The 13,576-nt window shown below is 55.1% G+C and overlaps 1 protein-coding gene across 1 annotated transcript; it reads left to right on the forward strand.

Annotated features, from left to right (window-relative positions):
- The first annotated feature begins 215 nt into the window (after nt 1–215).
- NAGPA (N-acetylglucosamine-1-phosphodiester alpha-N-acetylglucosaminidase) lies at nt 216–9,589 on the forward strand. The gene is made up of 10 exons (XM_050774352.1): nt 216–322; nt 420–875; nt 2,259–2,398; nt 3,994–4,102; nt 5,457–5,585; nt 6,290–6,495; nt 6,582–6,629; nt 7,092–7,193; nt 7,274–7,337; nt 8,778–9,589. The coding sequence occupies exons 1-10, from the start codon at nt 237–239 to the stop codon at nt 8,983–8,985; spliced, it is 1,548 nt and encodes a 515-aa protein (XP_050630309.1). The 5' UTR covers nt 216–236; the 3' UTR covers nt 8,986–9,589.
- The last annotated feature ends 3,987 nt before the right edge of the window (nt 9,590–13,576 follow it).

The following is a 13,576-nucleotide window of genomic DNA, read 5'->3' on the forward strand; positions in this document are numbered from 1 at the left end:
GTAAATCAGGCAAGCCTAAACAACTGCTAAACAAGAATAAAAGTTCCACAAGAGTTCTTTATGCTCCCCTAGTAACTTCCTGTAGATTCGAGATAACATAGAGATAAAAAGTTACCATCACTAGCACCGGCCGACCCCCCGGAAGAGCACAGGTAATTTAGTTCAAGCTAAAAGCAGCCAGCCCGGGACTTGAGTCACGTGAGGCCAGCCCACGTGACCGGAGGCCCCGGTCCAACATGGCGGCCTCCACGGGTCGTTGGCTTCTCCTCCGGCTTGCGCTACTCGGCTTCCTCTGGGAAGCGTCCGGCGGCCTCGACTCGGGGTGAGTGCAGCTCCCGGGGCGAGCCTGGTTCGGGGGCCCCCTGTCCTCGGAGCTCACGAGGACAGCCCCCCAAACTCACGGCCGCCCGTCCCCGCAGGGCCTCCCGCGACGACGACCTGCTACTGCCCTATCCACGCGCGCGCGCGCGCCTCCCCCGGGACTGCACACGGGTGCGCGCCGGCCGCCGCGAGCACGAGAGTTGGCCTCCGCCCCCCGCGACCCCCGGCGCACGCGGTCTGGCCGTGCGCACCTTCGTGTCGCACTTCAGGGACCGCGCGGTGACCGGCCACCTGACGCGGGCCGTTGCGCCCCTGCTCACCTTCTCGGTGCTGGAGCCCGGTGGGCCCGGCGGCTGCGCGGCGAGACGACGCGCCACCGTGGAGGAGACGGCGCGGGCGGCCGGCTGCCGCGTCGCCCAGAACGGCGGCTTCTTCCGCATGAACACGGGCGAGTGCCTGGGGAACGTGGTGAGCGACGAGCGGCGGGTGAGCAGCTCCGGGGGGCTGCAGAACGCGCAGTTCGGGATCCGCCGCGACGGGACCCTGGTCATCGGGTGAGGAGGCAGGGAGCTCCGTGCTGTCGAGGGCAGAGGGGCTGAGATTTGGGTTGTAGCCGTGCCTCCGTGTTCAAGTCATTTAACCAAGCTGAGCCTCTGTTTCCTCATCTGCAGAATGGGCATAGGAATCGCTTCCTTGCAGAGTTTATTCATCATTTAGTATCATTGAGCACTTGCTTGTATCAGGCAATGTGCTGCGCCCTGGTGAGATAACCGTGAACGACACAGTCTTTGCCTTAACACACCTCCCCCATTACTAGAAAAATCAACAAAAGCCGGGTAAATAGCTAACATACATTCTGATTGCTGTGTGTGCAGCAAAGCAACCAACGGGGTGAACCGGTTGTAAATACAGTGTTGATTTTAGGGAGGGTGATCTGGAACAGGCCTCTCCAAGGTGACCTTTGAGTTGAAACTTGAAGATTACTCACTAAGCCAAAGACAGAACTGGAGGAAGGGAGGAAGAGCATTTCAGTCCAAAGGAACCCCGAGCACAAAGGTCGGAGGCTCAGGGGGGCTTGTGTGTGAGAGGGACTGAAAAAGGAGTGGGGTGTCAGAAACATCAACTCATCAAGACTGATTATTTTGTGGGTTTTTTTTTTCTTTTGAGACAGTCTTGCTCTGTCGCCCAGGCTGGAGTGCAGTGGCACCATCTTGGCTGACTGCAACCTCCGCCTCCTGGGTTCAAGCGATTCTTCTGCCTCCGCCTCTGGAATAGCTGGGACTATAGGCGTGTACCACCACGCCCAGCTAATTTTTGTATTTTTAGTAGAGACGGGGGTTTCACCTTATTGGCGGGGCTGGTCTCGAACTCCTGACCTCAAGTGATCCGCCTGCCTCGGCCTCCCAAAGTGCTGGGATGACAGGTGTGAGCCACCACGCCCTGCGAAGACTGATGGTTTGAATTATTTAAAATTGAGTCTCAAAAAAAAACAAAAAACAAAGAAGTTATTTGGTGATGTTAAAGCTTGTTCTGATCCTGAGTAGGACCAGGTGAGAGAAATCAGTGGCGAAACGAGGAACCCAATGAAGAGGCCATAACAGGGATCAGGTGATAGTTGGGCTGGGTATGGCCTGGAGATTGAGGGCCATGGATGGATTTGAGATCTGTTGGCGGATGGTCATTTCTATTAAATGAAACTTAGACTGTTTGCAAAGGCGCATGGGGATCCTATTGTTAGAACCCTGTCTGGCTTCAGCTCTGACAACAGGGAGATTTCCTAGGGCCGTTAAGTTGTCTCAGCTACACTCAGGTCCCAGCAGGTTCCTGGGGCAGGAGGGGGAATCTAGCAGCCAGGTTGGGGCAGCCAGGGAGAAACAGCCTGACTCTCTGCAGTTGCTCCTGCTGGTGAGTGAGCTTCCCACCTTCCCCGAATCCAGGTACCTGTCTGAGGAGGAGGTGCTGGACACTGAGAACCCATTTGTGCAACTGCTGAGTGGGGTCGTGTGGCTGATTCGTAATGGAAGCATCTACATCAACGAGAGCCAAGCCACAGAGTGCGACGAGACCCAGGAGACAGGTTGGATGGGGAGGCTGTTGACAACAGCCGTCTTGAAAACCAGGACCAGTGGGCTGGGCGGAGCTGTTCTTAAGTCTTTCAAGTATTGAGCAGCTACTTTGTGCCCAGCACTACTCTGGGTACTGGGGATTCATGGGGATGAAAATAGGCTTATATTCAATATATGAGACAGAAAATAGTTATAGAATGTGCTGAAAAGAATTGGTAAGTGCTCAGAAACAAAAATAAAGTTGGGGGAAAGGGGAGAGATGGGGACAAGAGCCATGGGTACAGGAAGAGAATAGTGAAGAGAAAAAAATCTTCATGGACCTGCAACATCGGCGTGGCCCAGGAGCTCGTTCCAAAGCCCCACCCACCTCAGACCTGCAGAGTCAGAGGCGGCCCAAGCGTCTGTGTTTTAACAGCCTCCGTACTGGTTCTGACCAACACTCAAGGTTGAGAACCACTGGGATGCGGAGTACTGGGGTGGGGACAGGATACCATGGCCCTGATGTGGGCATGGGCTGTTTTTATAGAGTGGGCAGTAAGCTAGGTGTGGTGGCTAACACCTGTAATCCCAGCACTTTGGGAGGCCAAGGCAGGAGGATTGCTTGAGCCCAGGAGTTCAAGACCTGCCTGGGCAACGTAGTGAGACCTATCTCTACAAAAAAAAACACAAAAATTAGCCAGGCATGGTGGTGTGTGCCAGCTACTTGGGAGGCTGAAGCAAGAGAATTGCTTGAACCTGGGAGGCGGAGGTTGCAGAGAGCCGAGATCCCGCCACTGCACTCCAGCCTGGGCAAGGCAGTGAGACTCTTTGTCTCAAAAAAAAAAAAAAAAAAAAAAGAGTGGGCTGTCAAGGAAGGCCTCACTAACGAGGTGATCTGACGAAGGAGCAAGCTAGAGAAAAGCACAGTTCTCAGCCAGAGGGAACAGGAAGTGCAAAGTGGCTGCAGGGTGGTGAGGGGACACCCAGGAGCTGAGGCAGGAGGAGGAAGAGGCTGGGGAGGGCATGCTGGCCTTTTGGATCTTGTTCTAAGAACAGGGGAAACCATGGCCGGGTGCGGTGGCTCAAGCCTGTAATCCCAGCACTTTGGGAGGCCAAGATGGGCGGATCACGAGGTCAGGAGATCAAGACCATCCTGGCTAACACGGTGAAACCCCGTCTCTACTAAAAATACAAAACACTAGCCGGGCGAGGTGGCGGGCGCCTGTAGTCCCAGCTACTCGGGAGGCTGAGGCAGGAGAATGGTGTGAACCCGGAAGGCGGAGCTTGCAGTGAGCTGAGATCCAGACACTGCACTCCAGCCTGGGCGACAGAGCGAGACTTGGTCTCAAAAAATAAATAAATAAATAAAAATAAATAAAAGAACAGGGGAAAGCATTAGAGGGTCTTCAACTGGAGGCTGGCATAGCTTGGTTTACCTGCAAGAAGAGCCCCCCGGCTGTCCTGGGGAGACTGGGATATGCAGAGGGGGAGGCAGGGAGATGAGCCAGGAGGCTGCTGTGCTTCCCAGGAAAGTGGCGGGTAGCTCAGACCAGTGGGAAGTGGAGTTAGGCAAGAAGCAGGAGGCCTCCCAAGGGGCCGGTGATCAGCCAGGCTGCTTCTCCTTCAGGTTCCTTTAGCAAATTTGTGAATGTGATATCAGCCAGGACAGCCATTGGCCACGACCGGAAAGGGCAGCTGGTGCTCTTTCATGCGGACGGCCAAACGGAGCAGCGTGGGTGAGTCCTGGGCGCTGAGGCCCCCTGGCTGGGGCTCAGTCCTGCTGGGAGGAACGTTGACCCAATGACAGCCACCCTCTGACTCTACCTGCTTTCTGGGATGTTCACACCTATCTGACTCCCCCTTCCAGGGCCCCCCTGCCTACCCTCCCACAGGATGAGGGTCCTGAGATCTTTCCTGATTCCAAGAAGTCATCATCTCCAGCTTTAGGCCTCACCTTTCCTGAACCCTAGTTAGGATACAAGGAAATGGTCACAAAGTTAGCAGGGAGAAGACCTTGGTTCCAATCCCAGCTCAGCCATCCTATGCCGTAGACAAGTCACTCAGCCTCCCTGAGCTGCATTTCTATCCTCTATAAAGAGAGAGTATTGGTTTGCTCTGGCTGCGTAACTAGCACAAATTTAGCAACACTCAACAGGGAATGTTCTTTTGTTTGTTTCTTTGAGGCAGGGTCTTACTCCGTCGCCCAGGCTGGAGTGCAGTGGTGCAGTCTCAGCTCACTGCAACCTCTACCTCTCGGGTTCAGGTGATCCTCCCACCTCAGCCTCCCGAGTAGCTGGGATTACAGGCACCCACCACCACGCCCGGCTAATTTTTATATTTTCAGTAGAGATGGGGGTTTCATCATGTTGGCCAGGCTGGTCTCGAACTCCTGACCTAAGGTGATCCATCTACTTCAGCCTTCCAAAGTGCTGGAATTGCAGACGTGAGTCACCGCACCTGGCTAATTTTTATATTTTTAGTAGACACAGGATTTTATCATGTTGGCCAGGCTGGTCGACTTGGAATGTTCTATGTTCAGGGTATCCCATGGACAAAACCAAGATGCTGGTCAGGCAGGGCTCTCTGATCTGGAAAGAATCCTGTTGTTTAGGTTATTGGCAGAATCCACGTCCCCTCAGTTGTGGGACTCAGGTCTTAGTTTCCCTGCTGGCCGCAGTCTGGGGCTTCAGCTCCGTCAAGCTGCCCAGGTTCCTTCCCACATGTGTCCCCTCCCCCAGTTGTCCAGCCCACCCTCTCATCCCCCTCATATTTCAAATCTCACTTCCTTTTCTGCCACCAGCCAGAGAAGGTTCTCTGTGTTGAACGGCTCCTGTGATTCCACTGGCCCCACCCAGATCCTCCAGGCCGTTTCCCCTCCCTTAAGGATGCCTATGCCATGTAACAGCGCAGGCATGGGTGTGATCTCACATGTTCACAGCTTCTGGGGGCTAGGACGAGACATGCTTGAGGATGGGGGCCGCTTAGAACGGTGCCTGCACCGTGGGCGTGCCGCTGTGCACCGCGGAAGGAAAAGCAGTTAAATCGGAAACGGTGGGCGCTGAGCCTGAGCAGTGCCACTTTGTGCCGCAGCATCAACCTGTGGGAAATGGCGGAGTTCCTGCTGAAACAGGACGTGGTCAACGCCATCAACCTGGATGGGGGTGGCTCTGCCACCTTCGTGCTCAATGGGACCTTGGCCAGTTACCCGTCAGATCACTGGTAAGCACGTGAAAGCCGCCATCATGAGGGCTGACGTCCAGGTCTGCCCCAGCCTGTCTCATTCAGCCAATATTGAGTGCCTGCTGTGTGCCAGGCTCTGGGGATTCAAGACTGAGCAGAAATTGCTACAGTCCCTCCCCCAGGATGCCAGTACTACCCCGGCCTAGGAACAGGGGTCAGTCGGCCAACAAAGACCTCCCTGAGGATAACAGAGTAAGAACTGAGACTTGAAGGAGGTGGTAGCGGGGTGGGGGTGGGAGACCCTTCAGGGCAGAGGGCACCATGTGTGAAAGGCCCAGGGCTGGGAGGGATTGTAGGAAGCAGAGGAACCTATAAAAGGCTGGAGAGGGGCCGGGCACAGGGGCTCTCGCCTGGAATCCCAGTGCTTTGGGAGGCCGAGGTGGGAGGATCACTTGAGCCCAAGAGTTCAAGACCAGCCTGGGCAACATAGCGAGACCCCATCTCTACAAAGAATAAAAAAGATTAGCTGGGCGTGATGGTGCACATCTTATGGTTACAGCTGCTCAGGAGGTTCAGGTGGAAGGATCGCAATACCTCATCTCAGAAATAAATAGATAGACCCCATCTCATAGGTAGGGAGGCAGACAGACGAGAATGGAGAGAGGGGCGGTGGGGGCTGCCCTGGAGGGAGTTGAAGGGCCGTCTGGGCGTGGCCTCTCCTCACACATCACATCCCTCTACAGCCAGGACAACATGTGGCGTTGTCCCCGCCAAGTGTCCACCGTGGTGTGTGTGCACGAACCCCGCTGCCAGCCACCTGACTGCCACGGCCATGGGACCTGCGTGGATGGGCACTGCCAGTGCACCGGGCACTTCTGGCGGGGTCCCAGCTGCGGCGAGCTGGATTGTGGCCCCTCTAACTGCAGCCAGCACGGGCTGTGCACAGAGAGTGAGTGGGGGTTCTGGGGAGGGGTCTCTGCCCGCCCCTGCCTTGCCCTGGGCCCTCACCTGGCCTCCCCGGTCTTATCTCGGCAGCTGGCTGCCGCTGTGATGCCGGCTGGACCGGGTCCAACTGCAGTGAAGGTAGGAGCTGCCATGCCACTGGCGGGTGGGGAGACAGTGGCCCCAACAGCCCCCACTGCTCCTCTGCTGCCTCTGTCCCCACCTTCTGGTCTGAGAACAGCTTGCCTCTTGTCTTCTGCCCCTGCCTCACCTGCAAATCACTGCATGATTCCCTGTGGCTGCTGCAGCCCATTCCACAAAGGGCTCGGCTAAAACAAGGATCCTGGGCTCTGGCTCCAGTGCCCAGCTTAAAGCCGGGATGATCTCCTCTTGAGATCCTAACTGAAGTACCTCTGCAGAGATTCTGCTTTCAAATAAGGTCACATTCAGGGACTAGCCCAGGGCGGGCAGGGGTGCTTCGCCTTTAGCCCAGCTCTGTACATAGGGGGCAGGGCAGGTATCCTGTCCTGTGAAGAAAGGCTCTGACATTGGAGGCCCCAACCTCTGTCCTCTCTCCTCCCTTCTCCCATCTCCTTTCCATAGAGTGTCCACTTGGCTGGCACGGGCCGGGCTGCCAGAGGCCTTGTGAGTGTGAGCACCATTGTCCCTGTGACCCCAAGACTGCCAACTGCAGCGTCTCCGGAGGTACCTGCCCCTCCAAGGGGAGGGGGTATGGGCAGACGCTCCTGCTCCGGCCCCTTCAGCCTGTCTCTGGTATGTTACAGTAAAGCAGTGTCTCCAGCCATCTGAAGCCACCCTGAGGGCGGGAGAACTCTCCTTTTTCACCAGGTAGGTGCTTCTGTGGGAGGTGGGGCCAAGGTGGGAGGAATCCCCCTTCTCTCCCGCACCCTTCCCCTGTGTGGTCCATCTCCACCCTTGTCCCCTGCCAGCTCCCTGCCTTAGAGGAAGGGGAACCAGCTCTCCCCACTGTCTGCTCTGGGGACCCTGGAGCAGAGCCCAGGGCCTCTGAGTGCCCAGCCTCTATTGTCAGCATCCGCCTCGGAGCTCAGAATGCAAACTGGGCTAGATGAGATCCCAGGGTGGGGGCAGGGGATTTCCTCATTCTGTCACCCAGGCGGAAGTGCCGTGGTGCAGTCAGCTCACTGCGATCCTCCCGCCTCAGCTTCCCAAGTAGCTAGGACAACAGGCACATACCCCCACACCCAGCTAATTTTATTTTTTACTGTTTTTTTAGAGATAGGATCTCACTGTGTTGCACAGACGAGGTCTACAGTCCGGGGCTCAAGTGATCCTCTCACCTTGGCCTCCCAGCCCCCATGCCCAGCCTCCAGTTGTGTTTTATTTGGCTTACACAATTTTTAAAAATTTAAAATATATTAGCAGCATCTGAAAAGCAGTAACATTCACGTTTTTAAACTTTTTTTTTTTTGGAGATAAAGTCTCACTCTGTTACCCAGGCTGGAGTGCAGTGGTGTGATCTCAGCTCACCACAACCTCCGCCTCCTGGGTTCAGGCGATTCTTCTGCCTCAGTCTCCTGAGTAGCTGGAATTACAGGTGCCCAGCTAATTTTCATATTTTTAGTAGAGACGGGATTTCACCATGTTGGCCAGGCTGGTCTTGGACTCCTGACCTCAAGTGATCCACCCATCTCAGCCTCCCAAAGTGCTGGGATTGCAGGCGTGAGCACCATGCCCAGCCTTAAAAACTTTTTTAGTGGCTTCTCTTAAAATATGAGGCCAGGCGTAGTGGCTCACACCTGTAATCCTAGCACTTTGGGAGGCCGAGGCGGGTAGATCACTTGAGGTCAGGAGTTCAAGACCAGCCTGGCCAACATGGTGAAACCTGGTCTCTACTGAAAATATGAAAATTAGCCGGGCATGGTCATTCGAGCCTGTAGTCCTAGCTGCTCGGGAGGCTGAGGCCGGGGAATCGTTTGAACCCAGGAGGTGGAGCTTGCAGTGAGCCGAGATCGCACCACTGCGCTCCAGCCTGGGCGACAGAATGAGACTCCACCTCAAAAAAAAATCAGGAGGTGGGGTAGCATGGACCTGCACTGCATGTCATGACTGCCTCTGCTGTTCCCTACACATGTCTTAAATGTTGCCCCATCCCCACCTAGTCCATTTTGCTCAAAACATTCCCTGCGTGGTCCCTGGAGGCACCTGATTGAGTGCTGTCTCTACTGGGTAAAGGAAGCCCCTCCAGTGCTCCCGCAGCCCCGAGTCCACCCAGCAGTCCCCCACTTGGGGCTTCTCTCCTGTCTGCAGGACCACCTGGCTAGCCCTCACCCTGGCGCTGGCCTTCCTCCTGCTGCTCAGCCTCGCCACGAACCTGTCCTTGCTCCTGTCCAGAGCAGAGAGGAACCGGCGCCTGCGTGGGGACTATGCATACCACCCGCTGCAGGAGATGAACGGGGAGCTTCTGGCCGTAGAGAAGGAGCAGCCAGGGGGCGCCCACAACCCCTTCAAGGACTGAAGCCTCCAGCTGCCCCGGGTGGCACGTCCCGAAAGCTTGTTTCCCCGTCGTCTGGCTTCTGCAGGGGAAATTTCAAGGCCACTGGCGTGGACCATCTGGGTGTCCTCAGCCCCTGTGGGGCAGCCAAGTTCCTGATAGCACTTGTGCCTCAGCCCCTCACCTGGCCACCCGCCAGGGCACCTGTGACCCTAGCAATACCACGCTCCCTGGAAAGACTCAGCCGCCTGCTTCCTGCCTGCCTGTCTGCTGCCGAGAAGCCTGTGTCCCCGGGAGGGCTGCTGCACTGCCAAAGAGTCTCCCACCTCCTGGGGAAGGGGCTGCCAATGAACCAAGCCCGGTGACCATATCGTGACAAAACAGCACATCCCGGCCAGCACCCCTGGCTGGGGCGGGTTAAACGGACGAGTCTGCCTTCCCCGCTGTGACACAGCACCCCTTTTGTACAGACCTCATCACAGGATTTGCCAACTAGAATTCGATTTCCTGTCATAGGAAACTGCTTGGAAGAAGGGCGGGGGATGAAATCATGTTTACAGACCTATTTTGTCATCCTGCTGCCAAAAGTTTTTTTAATCACTTGAATAAATTGATATAATAAAAGGAGCCACCAGGTGGTGTCTGGATTCTGAATCATGGACTTCAGGGCGCGCTAGGGCTTAGCAGGTGTAGCTTATCCCGAAACAGGTCACAGCGGTGTCCCGGAGCCAAGTCCCGTTCCCTGCTTGTTTAATCCACTGCTTTTCAAACTTTAATATGCACAGGTCACGAGGAGATCTTGTTAAAATGCAGATTTGGGCCTGGGGTGAGGCAAGCAACTCTGCATTTCCAACAAGCTTGCAGGCGATGCTGATGCTTCAGGTCCGCAGACCACACTTCTTGTCTTTCTTAGAAACGGGGTCTCGCTCTGTTGCCCTGGCTGGAGTGTAATGGCACTATCTCGGCTCACTGCAACCTTGACCTCCTGGGCTCAAGTGAGTCTCCCACCTCAGCCTCAAGTAGCTAGGACTATAGGCACATGCCACCACGCCCAGCTAATTTTTAAAAATCTTTTGCGGAGAAGGTCTCACTGTGTTGCCCAGGCTCCTGGCCTCAAGTGAACCTCCTTCCTTTTCCTCCCAAAGTGCTGAGATGACAGGTTCGAGCCACTGCGCCCAGCCCCCGACCATACTTTGAATGACCAGGGCTTAGTTTTTCCTCACAGTATTTTTATAGAATTCAAATTCGTTACCCATGTTTAAAAGTCAAGAGATTTAAAAATAAATAAGGGCCGGGTGCAGTGGCTCACGCGTGTAATCTCAGCACTTTGGGAGGCGGAGGCGGGTGGATCAGCTGAGGGTCGGGAGTTCGAGACCAGCCTGGCCAACATGGCAAAACCCCATCTCTACTATAAATACAAAAATGAGGCTTGGTGGTGGGAGCCTGTAATCCCAGTTACTCAGGAGGCTGAGGCAGGAGAGTTGCTTGAACCCAGGAGGTGGAGGTTGCAGTGAGCCAAGATCACACCACCGTACTCCAGCCTGGGCGACAGAGGGAGACTCCATCTCAAAAAAAAAACATCCAGAGATTAACAAAAATTCCAGATTGCTGGTTTCTCTTTAAAGATCTGGCAGCTCCAGTGGGCACTTGCACAAGTCACCAGGCCAGCCCAGATTCAGGGGGAAGGGAAACGGGCTCTGCCTCTTTAGGAGGAGCTGCAAAGTCAGGTACCTTAGTCACTGAGGCGTATTCTGAAGAGCAGCTCCCAAGCCTGGCTGCAGATCCTGGAATCTACAGGGATCACTCTCAGACTGAGGCCATGGCCACCATGATGGCCGTGATGGCCATCCTGAAATGACCCTTAGCCTGAGAACCATGACCTCTGAGGGAACATCTCTGTCCTCTGTTGTGCCGGCAGCTGAGTTGGAAAAAAGACATTACTGTGCACTGGAATCCAGTGGAATCCAGGCCCAGAGGCAGCAGTACCTGAAAACGGCCTGTCACAGCAGGCTAGAGGGGTCCCAGGTCAGGTGACAAACATGCTGAGTGGTGTGAGTCCTGTGGCCCCTGGAATTTTTTTTTTTTTTTAGAGTCTCACTCTGTCCCCCAGGCTGGAGTGCAATGGTGCAACCTCGGCTCACTGCAAGCTCCGCCTCCTGGGTTCAAGCGTTTCTCATGTCTCAGCCTCCCGAGTGCTGGAATTTCAGGCATGCACCACCATGCCCGGCTAATTTTTGTATTTTTAGTTGAGGCGGGGTTTCGCCACTTTGGCCAGGCTGGTCTCGAACTCTTGGCCTCAAGTGATCCACCCGCCTGGGCCTCCCAAAGTGCTGGGATTACAGGCGTGAGCCTCTAATTTCTTTTTTTTTTTTTTTTTTTTTTTTTTTTGAGATGGAGTCTCGCTCTGTCGCCCAGGCTGGAGTGCAGTGGCCGGATCTCAGCTCACTGCAAGCTCCGCCTCCCGGGTTTACGCCATTCTCCTGCCTCAGCCTCCCAAGTAGCCGCCACCACGCCCCGCTAGTTTTTTTTGTATTTTTTTAGCAGAGACAGGGTTTCACCGTGTTAGCCAGGATGGTCTCGATCTCCTGACCTCGTGATCCACCCGTCTCGGCCTCCCAAAGTGCTGGGATTACAGGCTTGAGCCACCGCGTCGGGCCTCTAATTTCTTTTTCATTTGTCATCGTGATATTGATTTTCTTTGCCTGGCCAACATCCAATCTGTCTTCTAGCAACAGTCCTGTCTTAGGCTGGGATTCCCCAGACCCAGAAACTAAGACAAGGAGGTGAAAGCAAGTAGTTTATTGGGGAGGTGGCCCCAGGAAGCACTGGTAGAGGACAGGGAGGGAAGGCAGCCTGTGCAGGGTGCAGGAGTGAGTAGGTCTATACTGTGGGCAACAGGGGCTCAATCCTGCTGGGGGCCTCTGGGAGAGTTGGTAGAACAGGTCTCGGTTGTACCTTTCAAGGGCGAGGAAGCTGGCATATTAGCCAACACCCATTCATCATTGGTTGAGGGCTGCTCCTGGGGGTTGACTCCCTGGCAGTGCCAGCCTGCCCTACCCAGAGACCGAGCGTACCCTGGCAACCACAGGGAGCTATGGGAAAGTTGCAGCATCTTGCAACATGAAGTCTTCCATGGTAATGAGAGGGCCCAGGGAGGTGGCCACTTCTGCCTCCCGCTCCGTGTCCTATCTAAGGTCTGCAGTCCAAAATCTAAATGCCTGAGCCCCAAAATGTGCCTCTCCTATAATAGTACAAGTGTCACACGTTTGGGGTTGCCGGAGACCCCAAAACCCAGGAGTCCTGGCTGTGAGCCTCTAGCGTGTTGCTTTCAGGGTAGTACCTGTCCCCCATTCTCCATCCAGGTAGTTTGGGTGGCACTGTCTTCTCACCCCAAGTTGCAGGTGGGCCTCAGAGATGGGTCCAGAGTTAGGCACTGGCCCCGGGTCAGCCAGTCAGAGTCCACCCTGGAACTTCTGCTGCAGATGAAAGAAGAAACTCACTCTGCTGGGACTAACTTCTCAGGTTAGACACAAGGAAGGCACAAGGTGGGCCCAAGGTGGGCCACGAGGAGGAGGAATGGAAACCAACTCTTCTCCAACGTGGAGAAGACCTAATTGGAACCAAGAGATGGAGCGGGTGAGCCGGTGTGGAAAAGGACTAAACTCAGGGTGGGGGAGGAGACATGATTTTAATGCCTGGATCCAGCTGTACCTGAAGTGAGATCATTCTTGGACTTCCCAATTACATGAACCCATAAATTCCCATTTTTTGCTTGAGGCAATTTGTATTGGGTTTTGGGGTCTCCTGCAACCCCAAACGTGTGACACTTGTATTTTTACAGGAGAGGCACATTTGGGGGCTCAGGCATTTAGATTTTGGACTGCAGACCTCGGATAGGACATGGAGCAGGAGGCAGAAGTGTCTGAGATTCCAGTACCTACCTATGGTGGTGGTGGGGACACAAATATACAAGAGCTAAAGTCATCAAGCTGCAGGCGAGCTGGCTGGGGATGCATAAGCTCCAATCCTGGCAGTGCAAGGGTCTCCCCTGCTCCGATCCCAGCAACGCGAGGGTCCCCTCCCCCACCCACAGTAGTGACTCAAGACCCCCAGGCACAGGCCCGGGAGTCTTGGACTGCAGACCGAAGACTCTGCAGCCCAACTGGGAACCCTGAGAGTTCCACGCGCTGGGCCGTCGCCATGGTGACACATCTCAGCTGCTGGGGTGCTCTGCACAGAACTTTAGTGTTCAGAAAGACCCCAGAAAGGTTCTCGTCCTGCTGTCAGTGGGTGGGCTTTCAAAGACTCTTTGGGGTCCCACAGCGAACGCCATTCGTGTGTGTGTCCTGAGTTTTCACGGGATTGTCCGAGGAGTCTGTGTCTGAAAAATCAAATTCTGGCTCAGAGGTTTCAAATTGTGCTTTTTGCCAGCTTGGGCAACATGGCCCCGCCGCTACAAAAATACAAAAATTAGGCACGGTGGCGCGCACCTGTGGTTCCAGCTACTTGAGGCTGAGGTGGGAGGGTTGCTTGAGCCCAGGAGGTTGAGGCTACAGTGAACCATGATCGCGCCACCGCACTCCAACCTGGGTGACAGAGTGAGACCCTGTCTCAA

Source organism: Macaca thibetana, chromosome 20, assembly GCF_024542745.1.
Source record: "Macaca thibetana thibetana isolate TM-01 chromosome 20, ASM2454274v1, whole genome shotgun sequence".
NCBI lineage: Eukaryota > Metazoa > Chordata > Mammalia > Primates > Cercopithecidae > Macaca > Macaca thibetana.

Bases quoted from the DNA above. Each gene is read 5' to 3' on its own strand.
- NAGPA (XM_050774352.1), top strand. From the start codon at position 237: ATGGCGGCCTCCACGGGTCGTTGGCTTCTCCTCCGGCTTGCGCTACTC. The intron at 4,103-5,456 runs GTGAGTCCTGGG...TTTGTGCCGCAG, and splicing joins GGCCAAACGGAGCAGCGTGG to CATCAACCTGTGGGAAATGG. The intron at 6,496-6,581 runs GTGAGTGGGGGT...TTATCTCGGCAG, and splicing joins GCACGGGCTGTGCACAGAGA to CTGGCTGCCGCTGTGATGCC.